This window comes from Balaenoptera musculus, chromosome 4, assembly GCF_009873245.2.
Source record: "Balaenoptera musculus isolate JJ_BM4_2016_0621 chromosome 4, mBalMus1.pri.v3, whole genome shotgun sequence".
Classification (NCBI taxonomy): Eukaryota; Metazoa; Chordata; class Mammalia; order Artiodactyla; family Balaenopteridae; genus Balaenoptera; species Balaenoptera musculus.
In genome coordinates, this window is record NC_045788.1 from 85,821,320 (window position 1) to 85,841,185 (window position 19,866).

General features: G+C 38.1%; 1 protein-coding gene across 2 annotated transcripts; it reads right to left on the reverse strand.

Moving 5' to 3' along the window:
• Window positions 1-557: 557 nt before the first annotated feature.
• On the reverse strand, window positions 558-19,850 carry SLC35A5 (solute carrier family 35 member A5). 2 transcript variants are annotated; one of them, XM_036850103.1, is made up of 7 exons: window positions 19,611-19,850; window positions 18,651-18,799; window positions 14,163-14,261; window positions 12,654-12,787; window positions 10,042-10,109; window positions 3,335-4,115; window positions 558-2,042 (listed from the first exon to the last, which is right to left on the reverse strand). In XM_036850103.1, the coding sequence occupies exons 2-7, from the start codon at window positions 18,778-18,780 to the stop codon at window positions 1,974-1,976; spliced, it is 1,281 nt and encodes a 426-aa protein (XP_036705998.1). In that variant the 5' UTR covers window positions 18,781-18,799; window positions 19,611-19,850; the 3' UTR covers window positions 558-1,973. The 2 variants fall into 2 exon arrangements, with proteins under 2 accessions (XP_036705998.1, XP_036705999.1); XM_036850104.1 differs by having other exon boundaries at window positions 12,654-12,784; window positions 19,611-19,813.
• Between the last annotated feature and the right edge of the window lie 16 nt (window positions 19,851-19,866).

The window sequence follows — 19,866 nt, forward strand, 5'->3', positions numbered from 1 at the left end:
AAAATATGCATATAAGTGGACCCGTACAGGTCAAACCTGTGTTGAGGGGTCCACTGTACTCCAGTCCATCCACATCAGAACTTCACATTTTAGTTCCAGCTCCTTCCCTCTCTCTACTTAATTTGTAAATTAACATGAGTAAACCTTCCTTTGGGCAATAAATGCTTTCCTGAAAAGGAGGGTAAAAAAGCAACTGTAAGTGAGAAAATCAATCTCCATGAATTAGTGGGATCTGCTATTTAATACATCCCGTAGGCAATACCTTCACAAGTAATGTTGCTGCAATTTTATGTTTCATAAGTATGTTTTGTATGCTATATTTCTTAAAAGTGAGGTCTTCCTATAGCTGATTTTCTTTACCTTTAAAATGAATTGTCATAATAATCTTCCTGTTTCACACTACTCTGATGGAACGCCTATGATAAGATAAAGTTTTGCTATTCTCAGAAGTCAAGATCTACTGAAAAAGAGACAGTTTTAAAAGTTCTTTTGAAATTACGTTTTGAAATTAAAAATACTCTGCATTCCACCTCATATAACAAAGTGGCAACACAAGGTAAGGGTTTAATAGTTATTTTATTTATAAATTTCCACCAACTCTTGCCATTCATATTGTTCTGGATATCACAGATGGATTATGTAATAGTATTATCTTATATTTATCTGTATGAAAATTAGGGGAAAGAAGAGATGTACAGACTGCATGAAAACGACAACTTAAAGCTCACATTTACAGTGTAGTGCTCTATAAACACACAGGCCTATTAGCTGAAGCCAACACTTGTCCTATCACCATCCAGCTATATGGCCTTGGGCAAGTCATGTTTTCTCATTTTTAAATTATCTATCACCTGACTTCTCTACCTCATAGGCTCAACTGGACGCATGCAAAAATCCCTAAAAAAATACCATGCAGTTTAAGGGTGAAATATGGTTACTATAAAGTGCTTTATTTATTACTGGCCTTCCTCTTTTTAGAGTAATACTATTCATATTTCAGTAAAAGTCATTTGTTTGCAAAGTGACTCTTTTAAAAGAACTCTTCAGCAATAGTCTTACTGATAACCTGGCATGATTCTGAAGCCAGTGTCTCAAACCTTAGGAACAGAATATGATATAAAGATATATAATAGTCATAAGTTCTATTTAATAACTAATAAAAGTGGCTTATTAGGTCTCCAAAATAGAATAATCCAAGAGTGATGTGGTCAAACTGAGGAGAAAAAAACCCACCATGGCTGGTTTAAGTGAAAAATACAAGTGATAACTGTGGGGACTGGAAACCAACTTTCACCTAAATTGAAGCTTATTTGTGTAGAAAAACATCAAAAGACAACCACTAAAAATAAGATTTCCTACAAATTCCTAAAAATTAAAATTCTGAGATTTTTGTTGAAAAATTTGTTTGTCAAAACATTTAGCACCGACTACAATACTCTCAAATCAATGTTGTGGCTGGTTATTAACGTCCTTCAACCAAATTTTTAGAGTCTCATTGCTTTTTAATTACAAAATGACTATCTCCATGGCCTCAAAATTCAAGGGTCAACCTAGGTGATATTTATAATGATAAAAAAGGGAAGACTATGGCATGCAGAGTAGAAGTACACAATTCTGAATATCTGGCAAACTGATCTCTATATGTATATTTATAGGGTACAGCTAACATGATTATTACAAGTTTTCTGGAATGGAGGAACAAGGAAAATAATCTGCAAATATATCTTGACCTACTAAGTACCAGGCCATTACTGCAGTCTCCATACTATTATTCTGATGTCAGTTCCTTAGAACTTTTTAGCCTTTGGGTACTCTAAGCTTTGGTTGGAGTTATTTAGGGAGCGGTTAGATATATGCAAAGAGTTTTATGCTTTAGAAATGTTCTTGGTTTATCAAAGTGGAAAGATAAATATCACACATGCTGAAAATGTGAAGATAAGGTTTGTGAGAGCTGCCAACTATTTGGGTACCAGTCAGAAAGTATCTTCATCTGATTCAATATCACTCTTGGGTTTGGTAAGTCTCTCCAGTTCTTCTCCATCCTAAAAGGAAACATGAAATCAGTAATTAATTAGGACAAAACTAGAAATGTTCCATTTTTAATAATTACTAAGGAGAAACCTTACTAAAAAATCATGGATTTTATTTAATTAAACTATACTCTTGTTAAATGAAATTAAATAAATAAGTTCTTGGCAAGTTAACCGCAGGCATATAGTAAGATAAAAAATTGGAATGCACTTCAGTACATTTGAATTTCAAAGTTAACAAGAGCAAAGTAAGGAGCGGCCTCTGCTGGTCTTGGAGGGAAATGACTAAAGGCTGCAGGAATAGGTATAAACTAGGCCTTGTTACCTACATTGATTTTCTTCTACCTAAAAAAGTAGGGCAAGCAGTGTTATTAGACTGTTGGAAAAGAACACAGGATTTCTAAATCTATATTCTAACTGAGATCAGAGCAGGCTTCTAACTTTTTCATCTTAAGAATCTGTTGTAAATATCATCACTTCAGAGGCATTACCGAGGGAAGCTCTGCCATGAACTCTATCTAATAAGCAATAGGTTAACTTTCCCGAAGAGTAAAATGTTCATTGTGTGAACTATCTCATATTTTGTGTGTTCATGAAAACTGTAAATTTAAACCTAGATAGAGGACTCCATTTCATGTTTTATTTAAATATATATCTATCTCCTAACTTGAGCCTCCAGGAGATCACTATGCATTTGCAGCAATCCTTTTGGGAACCTTGGGAACCACCGTCTTAGTGAGATAAACAAGGTTGCCCTTCTGGCACCCTCTGGTTTATGAGTAACTACAGGGAAAAGAAAGAAGCCAGGCTTTTGACTTATATTTAACAAGACTTACTAATGTCAAAGATCAACTTTTCTTACGAATGAGGCTTGTTTCCCCAACTACAGTGGAGTGGAAAGAGTAATGAATGGATTAGGAGTCAGACCTCATGGATTTGGTACCAGTTCTTTCACTTACTATCTGTAACCCAGTTAGCCTCTCTGAGTCTGTTTCTTCACTTGTAAAACTAGGAGACTAGACAAGATAACCTGTGATGCATCTTCTGGTTCTGTGACTGTAATATTCTATGATACAACTAATGCATAAAGTCCTTGAGACTGTGATTTATACTTTTTCTCAACCCCTGACAGCATTATCATGAGCCCTTATACATAAGGAGACCAACAAATGTTTGTTGAACGGTAAGTCAGAGAGATCCAATATGCCCTGTGACAAATCAGCACTGATCTATTTCTTTTCTTGTATAACTACACTTTGAATTTGGGAAGAACAGGCAAAAAAGCAGCATCCTCACAAACTTACCCCACTGGAGCGCTCCCAAAGACTGCCACTTAGATCTCGGATCCTTTCTTGCCTAGGTGCATATTCCAGACCTTGAGGCTTGCTGGCATTATAAATAAATATGGAGAGAAGAACTGATGGGGCTTCTAAGAAGAACTCAAGGGAGGGCCTGAAGTCAAAGACCAAGACAGACACCGTTGTGATGACGACAGTGGTGACCTGGGCCATCAAGACATGGAACATGTTATCCAGGAACTTCAGAATAAAGGCCACCGAGAGGCCCTGGAATGCAGTTACAAAAATAAGGGCTACTGAAAATGCATTGTGGCCATAAAAAAACCCACAGTTCTTAACCTGATCACGGTTACTGCTCTGAAGGCCCAGGGTCAGCCCATTAAAAAGAATGCCAAAGAAATAGAGTTTGCTGTTCTGTACAAAGATGCTTTCAGTGAGCTGGTTCCCTTCCTTCAGTATCTTTTCATTATAGATATTGGCCATCGAAGAAATAAAACACTGGACTATAATAAGAACATGGCCCAAGCCAAGACGGATATGACTGAAAACCCTGGCCGTGGTGTTCCACTGAGCTTCAGAAGAAGTCCACTCCTTTGCTGTGCAGTTGTCTTTTCTGGAGCACTCACTTCTGAAAAGAAGACAGGAATTGGATGGGCTGAAGAAGGCATCGTGATGAAATCCATGTCCTGCCAGGTTATGCTGTGAGGTCTCAGTCCCAGAAGTGAGGGCCACAATAGACAAAAATAAAATCAGGAGGGAAGCCCACTGTATCCAGTTTAGATGCCTCCTGTTCAAAGATGAAAAAAGAGATTTTAATACTAGTCTTTTTTCCTCCTCCCCTATCAACTGTGTCTACTGAAAACTCAATCACTTGAGTACTTGGTTGCATGAACCATACTGTTTTTGCCAGCATTCCCCACAACTCAAGTTCAAAGGAAACCTGTTGGGGTGTGTCTGCTTCTTGAACTTATTTTTTATCTGCTTTTATAGTAGCTGTCCCTTAAGGCCACTCAGTCATTTCTCCTCATTGTAAGTTTCCTTTTAACCTATAGGTTTAACTAAGCCTCCTTTGTACCTTGGGAGCTGATCTTAGTTGTTTGGTACGATCACTTTTTAATCTCGCGATAAAGTAAGTTATAGCAGGGATTCTCAATCTAGTTTCCATGAACCAGAAAAAATGTGACGAGCTTCTGATATCTGTGAATTCTTGCAGTGTGTGCCAAATCTTCTACATAGGCGAATTCCTGGCCTTCCCCACCCCCACCAGGTGATCCTTCAAAGATTTGTCAAATTTTCAAAGGTATTCATGACCCAGAAACGACTTAAGGAGGAAGCTAGTTCCCAGATTCATGGCCTGATCATGAAGTATTATACAGCAAACTGTCTGATAAGGCAAGGAAAAAAATATTTTCAGTGTTTCAGTTGATGAAGTCCTAACGATGCTTTATTTATTTCTTTATTTTGCCTAACAACAAACTTTTCAGATATGGAGGATGTGATGATTATTCCATTTTGCAAATTCATTCAGTTCAACAGACATTTAATAAGCAGCAACTATGTGCCAGGCATGCTGGGAAGAGAAAAAAGACTTGGTCTCCATCCTCAAAGAATTCACACTTTAATAGGGAGTGAGCCATGGAACTAAATGATGACAATATAACGTGTGACATATGATACACAGAACGATTGGGGTACACTGAGGAACAACGCCCGAGTCTGGAAATAGAGTCAGGTATTGCTTTGAAGAGGAAATGACACTTAAGCTGAAAGATGAAAAATAAATTGAAGTTTGTCATGTGAAAAGGGAGTTGGCAATATACCCAGGAAGAGGCAAGAGTCTACACAAAGGCTACAAGGTCCATTGACTAAGGAAAGAGGGGTATGGGACTCAGGTGCGGGCACCCAGGGAGGCTTCTAGGGGGGACAACATCTTCAAGTTTGAAGATCGATTAGTCAGGTGGAGAAGAGGCACACCAAGAACAGACAGTAACATGAGCAAAGGCAGACGTGAAAAGCAACAGGTGAGAACTGAAGTTGTAAGAATTTTGGAGCCTTTGTTGAGCACCTACTATGGGTCAGGCAGTTTCTGTTCTAGGGGAGGAAATGGTTCTCAGAGGTTAACTGACTTCTCTAAGGTCATGTATTTATGAAAGAGCAAGGAAGGAGTCTGAGCCATGGTTTTGTTAGTTCTCCTTCTGGACCAATGCACCTCTTAAGTGTAATTCTGAGTTCCAGGATGCCTGTACAGGAATATGTGTCTGATTTCACCAACGCTTCCATAGAGCTTCATGCTGTGAAACTGCTAACTGCACAGACAGCACACACAGACAGCAGCACACCTGTGCTCCCTATATGTCTTCTCTCGTATACACTTTCATATAACCAGATCTAGCGTGCAGTGATGAGACCAACATAGCCCTATAGTCCATGAGGTCAGAAACCGTCAGCTAGTCACATACATTGCTGAAGGTGCAGGTGGTACACATTTAGTAGTAGAAGGCAAATGGAACGGAAACCGAAAAGACAGAGATGAAAAATGGGCGCTCAATTTATAAAAATCATTATATAACCAAGTACTGTACGTCAAGATAAATGAGGCAATGATATACTCTACACGTCCTTTAGAAGTATTCAATTCTGACGGCTATAGATTTTCCACTAATATTGACATGGAGAAAAAAGAATCCAAGGAAATAAAGCCTTAAATAAGCTAAACGGTACCTACTGCAAATAATTACTCATTCAAGATAATGTTCTAGGAAGGTAAAAATTATTAAAGATTAGGGTGAAAATAGATTTTCAGCAAAGAAAATAAAACAATAAATCATCCTATAAAGTCAGCTGAGCATCTGCACTATTATAAATGACGACTGATTAGGCACGAAAGAGTTTGCTCCTTACGGTTTAGGAGGTGCAACAGTAGAAGCGCACTTAACCGACCTCTCCACTGCCCCAGTAAAACATTCAGATTGATGCGCAGAGCTGAAAGCCTCTGGTTGGAAGGCTGCTGAACCTGAAGGCCTCTGCTCCCAAGTGAACTGTTTGCTCACAGAGTCTCTGTTCCAAAACGTGTTTTTGCCAGGTGACCTCATTATTGTAATTATATATTTTAATGATTACAGAAATCATAAATTATGAGTGAATGAAAAGGATTGCTGGTTTCATGAAAACTAAGTTGAATGCCTTGGGAGGATTAAAGGCAAATCACAAGACAAAAAAAACTGCCTTTGAATTAGGTACAGGTAAGTTAGTTTAAGCTTAGGGAATGAATAATAAAAATCCAGAAGAATCTACTTTAAAAATATATTTAAGGCTCGCTCCACTATAAAGAAATTGAAACCAGAAACCACAGATGATGTGTAATCAAGGTAGGTTCAAGCAAGAAAGAAGCCAAAGAACTCCAATCAGCAAACCCCACATGTATGCAAAGGAAAGGTCTTAGGCTCTTCATCAAAAGAATGATGAATGGACACTTACATACCTTAAGTTAAATTGTCTAAAGTATATATATATTTTAAATGACATCCCTACTTTGAGTTTTCCTAGTAACTCAAGAATTAGGTCCAAATTGTGTCAGAGCATTTCTACCATATTTGGTGGTAAACCAAGGCAGAGCAAGAAAATATTTAAGTGGAAAGACATAACTTTTTTCAAGAAACCATGCATCATACCTTTCTAATAAATAGCACAGAGAGTGACCAGGGGCAGATTTATCATGGGAAATTATAAATATTTATCAAGTGAATGAATGGTTTTGGAGAAATGCTTGTTATTACCGAGTGGCACTTTTATTTTTTCTGCTGGTTCAGAAAGTAAAGTTCACCGTAACTTCCAAGACATCCAACGTATGTTTCAAAATGTGTTTTTTAATAATTTTTTCCCTTCCCTTTGAAGAAATCAGAGAAACTTATATACATTCTTTAGGTAAAAATAAGTGCTGGTCTTGGTTTTGCTCTCTAATCTCCCAAATCTCGATGTTCAGGCTGACATTGTTATTCCCTAGAGCCTAGCAAACAAGATTATACAACTTTGCCAAGCCTTAAGAGCAAACCAATAGGGCTTTGAGGCATGCCTGCCACATTTCCACTTTGAGCCAGTAACTATACTTCAAGGAGGAAATCTATGCATTCACATGGGGTTTAGAATAAGACATTTGAATGGTGATACTTTTCACTTTTTCTCACTTTCAAATTCTTACAAGTAAGTTTTACATTATTCACTGGACTTATTTTTTTCTACCTGTATAGCCGTATATCCTTTACCTGTATGGGAAAGGTATTTGATGGCTCTGCTAGAGTCAAGTATAAGACAAGAGATTTGATATTCTAAATGAGTTATTTATGGCAAACAAATTAAGAACTTGTGATAGAACTCAAGCTATTCTTAGGTCAAAATTTTATTGCCACGGGCAAAACACTATCAAATGACTCACAAAGAGTAGATTAAATAGGGAAAAACAAACAAACAAACATACACTACCACCAACAAAAAGATCAAAATAGAACAAAGTTGATTTTAAAATATAATAATAGGTAATACTTAAAAGGCATTCCCATAAAAGACATTATTAGATTTATTATCACATTTTAGCTCTACTATTTAGAGTAGCTTCAAGTGCTGATCTGTGAATTAGTCAAACTAAGACCCATTTTGGGAACTAAGCGCTTGAGGAAATAATAAAAATGGAGTGATTTTATTGTTTCTTTAATCTGAAGAACTTCTAAGGATTCAAAACAGAGTGGTATTAACAACAAAGCAAACACATGCCTAAGAATCAATATTACTGCTTTGAATATTAAGAGGTAAAATATGTAAAAAAAAAAAAAAAGTTTGAACTGTAGTTCATAACGTCGTTCGCCCCTCTGCCTCCAGCCTATCCACCTAGACTCCCTCTTCTACAGCCAAAGGGAGCTGCCCGAGGGCTGCAAAATGCTTAGTGGCTCTGGGTTCCAGGCACAGACTCAGCCTAACTGCACCTATCTCATGGGGTCATTGTGGGGTTAAGTCGAAATAGGGTAGAAAGGCCCTGAGGAGACCTTGGTGTTTTCTAGTCACTGGTGGAGAGCCTCCCCGCGCAGCTGCCCACATGGCAGTCAGGCCACCCGGGGCAGGGCTTTTCCAAGTGCCCCTCACCTTGGCCCACAGCCCTGCTCATGCTCTGGGGTCATTAAAAAAAAAAAAAACCAACCAACTCTGGGCATAGCTAGAGCTACTGGCCAATTTCAAGACAGGAAATACATACCTTTAAACTTCTCTTTGGTAAATTCAGTTATTAATTTAATTTTGACATAATACTTATATATTATATAATAACTTAAGTATAATACCATGTGTACTCATAAACTGTCACTTCACAGGAAAAAAATAATTTTTTTACTTAAAAAAAAAGTTAAAAAAAAAGCCCCAAACAAAACAAAAAAAAATACATGTTTTTCAGACCATCGCTCCCCTATTAATAGTGAGTATTTTACTGTGTGTCAGAGCCAACAATTATTCCTTTATGGAAGTGCATCCCTAATTTTATCACAGGAATCAATATAAAAATATTATTGCTTACACATGTTTTCTCAGAAGCCAACTTTTATCCTACAAAGTGACTTTCGTGCTGATTTTAAAGACTTTAAAATGTTTTTTTGGATTAGCATTCTTTAACTTGCTAGTTGAACTGAATTATTCTCACAATTCATAAATAAAATGAAGAAAGTGATAGCAAAAGCAAATTTCAGTGACTCTATAACATTTAAATTGGATGAAATGCTATGTTCATTTTTTCCCATCTCTGACATCAACTGTTAAATTGAATGTTTCCTCAGGGTAAAAGAAAACCTTTCAAGAATTTCATATAATTTATGGACTGAATGCATCACGGGATTCAACAAATAATTACTGAGTGCCTATGTACCAAGCCCTTCATCCTTCTGTACACATCAGTTATGAAAACACACTGTGACATAGCACATTGAGAAACAAATTAAAAAGAGAATGTGAATGTAAAATTAAAATAAAAACAATCACAACAAATGTAACAAAAAGTTAATTTTATTTTCATCATCATCATCATCATTAAGTAACAAATTAAACTGGAGTTAAGTACCCAGATCCTGTATCACCTTAGGACATTCTGGCCTTTGCTTTGCAGCAGAGCCTATCTAAACTAAAAATGTTTATTTTATTCAAACGTTCTCCTGGAGATGAATTAGTGATAGCACTTGGAAAGTTTAATAAGTTCACTCTTATTAATTGTAATTTTAACTAGATTCCTCATGCAAATCCTCTGCCAGTTAGAGCTTAAATCACGTAGTCATCTCAAGGAGTTTAATAAGGAATTTGCCACTTTTTATCACCTCCAAACTCCAAATAACAAATATATTAATCTTAGGAACTTCTTGGTTCCCTATTAGTGTACAGAGAATCTGCAAAAAAAAGCGCTAATGAATTCTTTGTTGAAAATCTGGCACTAAACATTAAAATAATTAAAACCCAATCATCTCTTTTTTTTTGAGATGCTAAGAAAAAACATTTCAAACACTGAATCACAGAGGATTTAGACAGGCTAACACTGCAGCTGCTTTCCAGATGGGTTAAACAACTTGCCCAACACACAAAGCAAATTAGGAATAAAATCCCGGCCTTGGGATTCAGAGGGTGTATCATCTGAAACAAGGCGGTGCCATTTTAAAGTATGATATATGCTTTCACAACAAGTTACTTACTTCAGCACTATCCTGAATAGAAGAGCTGTTGTTATAATGCTAAAATTTGAGAAGATAACAGCCATGGCCTAGAAAGAAAGAGAAGATAGAGTTACAATCCAAGCAAAGCACTGACCTCAGAAATCTCCCAGCTTGGTGCAAGTTCACCTGACAAAAAAAGCTTTTTGGTCAAAACCCAGAGGGGTTATTAGGGCAGCTACTTCACTAGAGGATTAAATTCTATTTTTATTGCTCGTTAAACTTACGTAGATATGATCAAATTATTGTACAGGCTTTGAAAATGTGTTGAAATTCAGCAAACGCCTGTGTAATAATCTTTATGTGCAGATCTGGAAATACTTATAAACTCTATAGGTTTAGGTCCAGAAATAATGGTTACAATGATTATAAAGCATACTTTTTCAAGCTCTCAGAGACTTTTAACACTGATTCTGTGGGTAGAGAGAAAGCAAGTACTGTTAGGCCCATTTATACATTAAGAAGATGGAGGTATAGGTTTTTAAGCGTTTTTAACGCTCTAGGAATTAAATCAATTTACCTGGTTGAACTGTAGTGATTCAATACCAGTGACTCACTACCAAACTTATATTTGACAGTCCTTTGGATTTATTCACATTGTCCTAAACACTTAGAAAGGTGTTAGCCAGATTTTATTAAGGTTTGTTTTTGTGAATTTAGTCAAATTTCACACATGAGAATATTAATCTGAACATATATACATTTTGGCCCAGAGAATATGAAATTTATCACTGCCCCCATAATTGGATCTGACAATATTAATAATTTCTAAAAACAAATCCTACTGCCTTCCTCCTTGCTGTCACTTTAAATTGACCAAACCCTAAAGAGTATCCACAATCTTATACAACCAGCAAACATGACTAATATGCAGCTGAATTAAAGAAATAAGAGTAAAATCCAATAACAACTAGCAAAAATTCCAAGAATACGATATTGCTCTTTTTCTACTGAATTTTTATGGGAACCATTATTTTAAGGTTTTCTTTGCAGACGAATGCTTGTGAACCCCTGGTTAGGAGACAAGTAAGAGGAGATAAGAAAAGTACGTGGCTGGTTAAGAGTGGGGAAGTGGCAGCTCTGATCAATCACAGGTACAGCGCTGCAAATGTACCTAACAAAACAGCCTGCTGGCCTGGGGAATTGTGTCTACTCTGTCCAGGCAATAGTATAGAATAAATAAAATATCACAGCTCTTTGCGCCCAAACTTCCATGCATCTCTATTTAATTCTTTCCAACTAGGCTTGGGCATAGCACTACACAGAATATGTATGCCAAGTAATTTATTTTGTAATATCTGTGGTTGTACACAATCAGGAAGGAAGAGCAAAGCAATAAGCTGTAAGAACAGGAAATTGCACTCCTGCTTTGGTACTAGGGATTTAGCAAAGGGATATAAATTTAGAGCTAGTCTGTTGGATACAAATAAAACACAACAAATATACACTTTATTGAATGTGAATAATTATGTTGTTGGGAGGAATTCTCAGATCCGAAAAACAAAGTGAAAGAATTTAGGAGAGGACACATTTTAAATGGAATGAACTTTTACTAATAAAATGGATCACAGAGCTGAAAGCAACTTCAGGTGATCCCCTGGCCCAGGTCCTTGCCTTTGGGCCGGTACGGTAACACTATTCTATTTTACAGAGCAGTTTGGCCTTGCCTGGTTCTAATCTTTTAAATTGTGCAAAAGAATCAAACTCCTGTTTTCTACCTCAGTGCCCTCTTGATCCCTCCTTTTCATCCCACTTTCACACTTATTTGGCTTTACTTAACAGGTTTCAAATAGAGGACTAGTGTCAACAGAAATTCTATTTATGATCAAAATGCCTGAAGTTTCTCTTTAAAGAAAATTAAAACACATTTTCTTAAATGTGGCAATAGAAACCTTCATTTTATAAAATGAAAATATAGAGGGGAAAATATACACGTGATCCAAACTGAGTAATAGGTAAAAGCAGAAGACCAAACTTTAATTCTGATTACTAACAGCTCTCTAAATTGGCACAGGGGATGCCAGGAGACATGAGAAGTATACCTAGTATTATCAGTTATGGATAGCATTTAGATTGGGAGGATATAATCTCTACCCTTAAAGAACTTGGTTAAATGACAGGACTAACAGAAAACGAAAATCATACCAAAAGAATACATATACACCACATTAAAACAAGTGTAAGAAAGAGCGGTACACTGAGCGTATAATTTTCTGAGTTAATCACGGGAGTCTGCTTGGAGGTCCTGAATGTTGAGATTAATATTAGAGGTGGGTGACCACAGGATGGCTCAGAAAATAGGCAGACTGGTTAAGGTTACACAGAGAGAGATGGCTCTAGATTCAGTGGTCAGGAAGCAGCTCCCACCGATCAGTCAGCACAGTTTAATAGTTATCTTTCACAGCAGGAGAGTCTTGCAAGTGGATTGGTAAGTCAGTGCTCAGATGATTCTGCTCAAACCTCAGGAAGGCCAGTGAGGCAATGAGAAACTAACAGTGCCAAGGAAAACGATTAAAAAAAAAAAGAGAAAGGTTAGTTCCAGGATTTATTTCTCTGTCTTTTCAATGTTGTTTTCTTTGTCATTATTTACTTACAGGCTGAAGATAGGAAAGGACATAGAAGACAATCAAATTATCCAGGAAATAAAGAAAGGCAGGAATGGACCACTTCATGAAATTAGAGAATTCCTTCCAGGAACCACATCTCAAGTTTCTATTTTGATGATCTTCTAAAGAAAGAAATACAGCAATAAATATATGAGCTTGATGAGAATGCACATATTTTTAGAGAAAGTAAATTGTATTTAATTTCTGATATAATTCTTTAAAAGAGACTTCATGAACGTGCTTTCATAAGTGACTATTAGCCTTGAGAAATCAAGGACTACACAGGATTCCATTACAGTCTTTCTTCACCCCACCACCGTGCCCATCTCTGACAACAGCAACACTTTAGGAATACTGATTTTCTTAGTTCCTGCTAACTTGAGACAGATGTATTACTGAAGAAGGCAACTCAGGACACACTTATGTTTTCTCTTACTACAATGAGCATAAAGCCAAGAGAGATCAACAAATTAAAATAAGTGGAACAAAAAATGTAGCGTTCATGCTGGGATTTTTTTTCTGGGGGCCGGGGCGGTGGTGCTGTGGTGGGTGAGGGAATCAGGAAAGGGAGATACTAAGTGAAAGTTTATATATAGGGGAGTAGAGAAAATTAACTTTTACTCATCCTAGTATGAGTTATTCTCCTATCTCTAGGTTTACAAAAACTTAAGAAGGTACTATAATGGAGAATGTAAAATAAAATGAAAAGATAGAAAACAATTTAAGTCTAACCCCTGTAAATACTTCATAAATTTCATGAGATTAAGAAATGTATTCCACTAACTAGAAACTCTGCAAAGATTGAAACCTCTGAGAATGAAGAGACATCTTCTTGGGCAAGCCCTTTAATAGTGTAAATTCTATGTCTACCTCATGTGGGAAGGTGGATCAAAGTAGCAGAGAGAGCTAAGGTTCAATAACTGGAGAATTAATAGCCACAAAAGGGTACATACTTTTGATCTGAGGAAGGATTAGTACCCTTATTTGATACTATTTGTACCCTTATTTGATACTTATTTGATAGTTGATGAAACTGGAGCTCAGAAAAGTAAAATAATCTGCCCTAGAATACAGTCTCTCTGACTCCAAAGCGCTACGCTGTCCCCCTAAAGGCAATGGGGACTGTTTTGCAGTATGCTACATATCACGTCAGACAGCAGTGATTTAGATAATCCTGAATCTGAATAAAAACTAACTCGCTGTGCGACCCACCACAGGAACAAGTCAAGAGGCGGCACAGTGGACGGGACGCTAGGACATGTGGGTGGAGTCCAGGCTCTGCCCCTCCTACCCAGCACCACACTAACACTTACTACTTACTCTCTGAGTCTGCTCCTCACCTGCAAAACATGAGTAACCATATTTCTATTTGTATCTTAGTATCCTCATATATAAAATTAATGGGCTAGGCTAACTGATATAAAATGTTCCTTTCCGTTCTAAAATTCTTTGAGTCTGTGATTTTTAAACAGTATATAGTACCATTTCAAGACTCACCTTTCTTTAGAACCCAGAATGACACAAGCACACAGAAAACCAGCTTCACCAGTTCTGAGCACACATTCACAGTAGTTGGAAGATAATCATATTTGTTCTCTGAAATGTAACAGAAATGTTTTTTAATTATAAGTTTTGCTCTATATAATGCTTACATACAGTAAATAATTGAGAGCTGTTTCTAAACTTAAAAGCTGGACTTTAATACTGGTTATATTAAACTTCATCCAGTTGGTTTTGGCTCTTTTGGATTTTTGAATCAATTCACCTAATGTGTTAGCTATCCTTACCTCATTGAGTGTTTTATTATCCTTGAAATTGAGAGATATGCCTCTCATGTTTTCCTTCAAGTTCCTGAAAAATGTGTTGAGGAGGCTAGGGCTACAGGCGAAGAAAGCTTTGGGGCATGGCATTAGAGACCACCTTCTAAGTTGACCATTAACTAACAATCGGGGCCTGACTAATCAAACAGCTATCAATCTAGGTGGCTGAATTATTACCCAGCTCATGATTCCTCTTGTGTGACTTGTCTGCCTTGCTTAAATCAAGGTACACTCTGTCTGTGATATTCCCTTAACTCAGAGTTTTCCTATCTGTTTCATATCATGGTACACATGGAAAACAATATTTGTTAGGCACTCTGGGACAAACATTATGTTGTGGTAACAGAAGGAAGTGGCTTGAGGCAAGAGGCAACTGGCCCAGGGCTCTTCGGTGGACAAACACACTGACACATCCAAACCCACTGACCAATCAGGAAGCTATATCCCAACCTACAAGTCAATCTAATTAGGAAATGAGGTTTGGTTAGTATATCTTGACTTAGCTGTTATTTCTCTCCTTTTTCTAACAACTTGCTCTATAATTTTGCCAAGGACAAACATAAATTTTATTAGTTACTATTTTGAGGAATGCATTTTCTCAAAAATATTTGCTTGTTTCCCTTGGTTGTCGTATGAAAAACCAAAACTGGCCAAGTACAAAGGAAAAAAGCCAACTCGACATTCTTGCTCCCCAGAACACTCTTTCTTCCTCTTTTCTGTGGTTTTCCCTGACCTTCACAACCTATGCATAATCAATCCTTTATTCATCTCCAATCCTGTAGCACTAGTGTAAACAAATAGGGTAGGGGGTCCCCGAAGAAAGAGAACCAGGCATGGCTTTCTTGACTTAAGAGAAGCCATTTTTGGCCTAAGCCATCTTGTGACTTAAGCCTGGCCGTAATGCTTGTCCTTGAACAGGTCTCAGTAATTAAGGATCTTAAGGGAACAAAAGAATGCAGGAACAAACTGTTATCCAGCAAGAGAAGTGACAATAGCAAAGATAATGTATCAGTTGTAAAGACTCCCAGTTCAGTTTCAGTGGTAAAGATGAGCCTGCAGTGCTCAACCACCAGATCAACTAGAACTGGATGATGATGTTGACCTTTTCTGACCCTCCTGACTTCAGTCAACTAAAGCTGGATTCTGTCAACCACCCAAGCCCCTCCATAAAATGCATGTACCCTTTAGCTTAAAACTTCCCCAATTTTGCTGTTTGGGAAGACACTGCTTTGGGAAAGCTCCCCGGTGTTCTCCTTACTTGCTACAAGTAATAATAAATCCTTCCTTCTCCCGATCTTTGGCTTGGTTGTGTCTTTTGGCTCAACACCTACCAAAAGGTGAACCCAGTTTTCGGGTAACACTACCTATAAACCTCTGTAACAGTACTTTTTTATGTTGTTATGTCTTACCCTTAAAATGTAAGCTTCTTACAAGACAGGGATCATGTCTTGTAAGACATCCTAAACCTGGCAGTTAAGTGTTCTGCACTTAGTAGGCACTTAATTGCCTGTTAAACTTTCTCCATCATTCAAAGCTTAGTTAAAAACATCTCCTCCTCCCTTTTCTGAGCTCAAAGCTATACTGAAATCACATTCCATTATCCTCCAACAATACTTTGCTTTACTTTCTAGCATGATACACACGAGCAAACACACATGCACACAAATGGGGGGCTTCAGATCACAACTTTCAAACTCTTGTCACTGCTCTTTAACTCATTCTTACTTTTCATCGTTTTTGTTTTTCTCCTTGCATTTCTCTCATGGTTGATCCCAAATCATATCACAGCATCAGGTGTGACCTCTCTCCACTCTTCTGCCCACACTCCAACCTTATCGACACCACGTTCATCCTTATTGGTTTCCCTTCACTCCCAGAGAGACGAGCCATGGCCCCACTATTCACCCATTCTCCCCGTTAAAACCTTCCCTTCTCTTCAGGGGCTTTGCTCCAATAAGTATTTCCTCTGGCTTCAGTATATCTCCTTTATCTTTCTATTAACTGGCTTCCTCTCCTCTCCTACAAATATGTTCAAAACTCCCAACCGAAAAAAGTAAAATAGAAGATCCTCCCCCTCCAGCTACCATACCTCCTCCTGATCTCCATAAAAGTGTCAATATTCATTATCTCCACTGTACCCACCTTCCACTCAGATCCTGCCCCCAAGCAGTTTGGTTTCTGATCCCACCACAGTACTCCAACTACCTAGTTCCTGAGATTACCAAACACCTTCTAATTACTAATTCCAAACAGTGGGTTTTAATCCTTATCTTATCCTGATACTGCAATTTCCTCCCAGTCAAACTCCCTTCTGTAAGTCATGTGCACTTAGTTCTCTCATCTCTCTAATTCCTTCTTAATGTCCTTCTGAGTGTCAGCACTCCTGTTAAATGCTGCCATTCCTTGGAGTTCTATCCTTGGCTCTTTGTTATTTTCTCTTTCTGTGTGGTTACCCTGAATGAGCCCTCCGCTCCTTGGGTTTTAAATGTCAATTTAATATTAATGTTTCCAAATCCGTATTCTGGAACATTTAATGCTCACTAAACATATCCATATGAATAACTATCTCCTATTTATTCACTTAACTGGCATTTCCTTGACATGTGTGAAGTGCTAAAACACTGCAGGATACAGCAGTAAACAAGGACACAGCTCCCGGCCTCATGGAAGGTACAAGAGCTAAAACTGTTAATTTCTCTGAGCTCTGTCCAACCTGTTCTTCCTTCCTTAGTCTCCATCTCAGTTGAGAACATCATTGACCTACTCAGCATCCAAACCAGAAACCTCTGAACTATCCAATACTTCATGTCCTTTAATCTCCACATTCCACACGGTCTCCAGGTCTTGTCTTTTCTATGTTTAGAATATTTCTTGAATCTATCCTCTCTTCTCTATTCCTACTTCAAAAGCCTTGGTTAGTTTTCATCATCTGTGGCTTGAATTTGTAATAACCCCCAAACTGGCTACTTCTCTTCCCCTTTAGTCCATTCTCCATCCAGCTACCATAATAGTCTTTCTCATCTTACCCTGCCGTTTATATTCCTCCCAGTATTCCCTGTCTCCCAGACTCTAGGGTCTAGAGAATAAAGCCCCAGATGCTTAGCATGACATATAAAGTCCTCAGCTCTCTGATCATTACTGCCCTCTCTGGCCAAGCACTCCTTCCCCCCTCGTCCAAGTCCTTAAAACTTTTTGCTCGGTAATTCTGAACTACACATTCTCACAATCCATCCTGCTTTTTTAATACATCTGTTCATTTTTACAGGCTGTTGCTTCTGTTTTGAATACCTCTGCCCACCTTGTCTTCTTGTGGATCAACTGTCACCTTATCCGGGAAGTGCTCCCTGACTGCTTCACAGTCCACACCATGCTCTCCCAGACAGAATATATCACTCTCCATGTAAAACTACCTCTGTATCTTTGGTATAGAACTGCACTTACTATACTGTATTTTCATGATGCATTTACATGTGTTTCTCTTCTAATAAACTGTGAATTCTTGAGAATAAAGTCTATATCTTATGCACTTTGAACCCTGCTAGTAATATCTAGCCCAGCGCCTGGCAGAGAAATGGTAACTGAAAAAAGAGACTTATGTACACATCTGACTCCCCAAGCAGACCATTAATGATCATGATGTCATGATTTTACGTGTACTCAATAACTAGTGAGAGGTTCTCAACACAGTTTTGTGGAATTAAACTGTTTAAATACAAATTCTTACATTAAGAATAATAAAAGATTTCCTGAGTACGTATTTATCAAAGCTAATAACCTGTACTGCTCCATTGATAATGTACTTAAAATAGTACCTCACAAACGCCAGGCGACCAAATATATCTCCTATTTCAAAATAAGTTATAATATATATTGCTATAGGCCCAGAAACACCTGTTGATTAAACCAACAGTCAGATGTTATGATCTGTTCTGCAAAGGTTTTGATCCTGTACTTGACTGACCCAAATTTCACTCAGCATCAAAAATTTTTCTTGGTAAGGAATGAAAGTTTAAAGAACCAAATTTAAACATGCTTTATCACTGACATGAAGCAGAGTACTTTTAAGGGTATTATCCCCATTTTATACACAAGGGAAACTAAAGACAAGAAAGATAAAGTGTGATTAGATGGCAGTGCTCCATACATATTCCAAATCTTAACTTACCTTCATTGGTTGAATATTTTACAAGTAGGATGCGACTGGAGCTTAAAGCAATGAATATGGCCCCCAGCAGGAATGTATACATTGCTGACGAGGAGCTTAACATGGGATGACCATAATAATTCCTTTCCATTCCACTGTTTTTTAATTGCCTTAAAGAGAAGAACAAGTTCATGAGCAACCCTGCTGGCAGATTAAGCATAATGCAAATACCATTGATTTGTGAAGAACAGAAAAGGAATTTTTTAGATGTCTGGTTATGGCTATACCCAAAGCAAAAAAGTTGGGGAGTACAAGAAAAACTATGGGGAAAGGAAAGGAAAGAGTCAAAATTTGATAGAAGAGGGAACTCTAGAGACTGAAAAGGCAAGAGCCAGGTTAGAAGTGCTGCCCAAGGTAGGACATTTTAGGACTGCAGGATTCTGCAGAAAAGCAATTCTTTAACTTTCATTCTTATGAGCAACTTTGCTCTAGAAGATAATTTCATATTTGTATTTTTCTCCTCAGTAGCAGCTTTTCCATAGGAGGAAGAAAAAGAGCTTGCTGGGAAAGATTTCGTTACAATAATGACCGAAATAGAAATATCTGAAACACTGTATTAATTTATACTGAACTACTGTTGGAAGTAGAAGACGACTTAGAAATCAATGACTCTAAGGCCCTCTTTTGATATGTTAAGGCCATTAAACTCCAGGTCGGGTAACTACCCAAAACAACCCAGAGTAAGGATAGTGCACAGTGCCTGGGGGATTGGTGAGAGATGGGCTGGAAATACCAATGCCCACAGCCCAAGTGGGGCGTAAACCTACCAAGGCCAAAGAGACATCTCCCCTACTCGGGAAGGCCAGCTTTCCCCCCACGATCTAGGAACGCCTTCTTGTCACACATGCGCAGAGGCATCTCGCCTGGGGCGCCCTCCCCTCAAACGCACGCGCACTTCTTTGTCCCGGGGGGCGCGGTTACCTCGGTCCCTTGGAAGAGCTTCTAGTGGAAGAGCGTACATCCTAAAGCTGAGACAGTAACTGTCTAGGTCCGCAGCAGCAGCAGCAGCGGTAGCTTTTAGGGTCCATACGCGGAGAATCTATGGGAGAAAAAGAAAGGCGAATGAGCCTTTGGACCCGACCCGCCTATTCCGGAACAAAAAGCACAATAACGACCCGACTGTGAAAAAGCGGACCTGGCGCCCATTGCGCAGGCGCGCTCAGTGTTACGCTTCCGG

What these genes read in the sequence shown, in the direction of transcription:
- SLC35A5 (XM_036850103.1), bottom strand. Translation starts at nt 18,780, where the DNA reads ATGGAAAGGAATTATTATGGTCATCCCATGTTAAGCTCCTCGTCAGCA. An exon ending in ATTCTGGGTTCTAAAGAAAG is followed by an intron (nt 12,788 to 14,162) that starts GTGAGTCTTGAA and finishes TTCTTTCTTTAG; the next exon opens with AAGATCATCAAAATAGAAAC. An exon ending in CTATTCAGGATAGTGCTGAA is followed by an intron (nt 4,116 to 10,041) that starts GTAAGTAACTTG and finishes ATCTTTGAACAG; the next exon opens with GAGGCATCTAAACTGGATAC.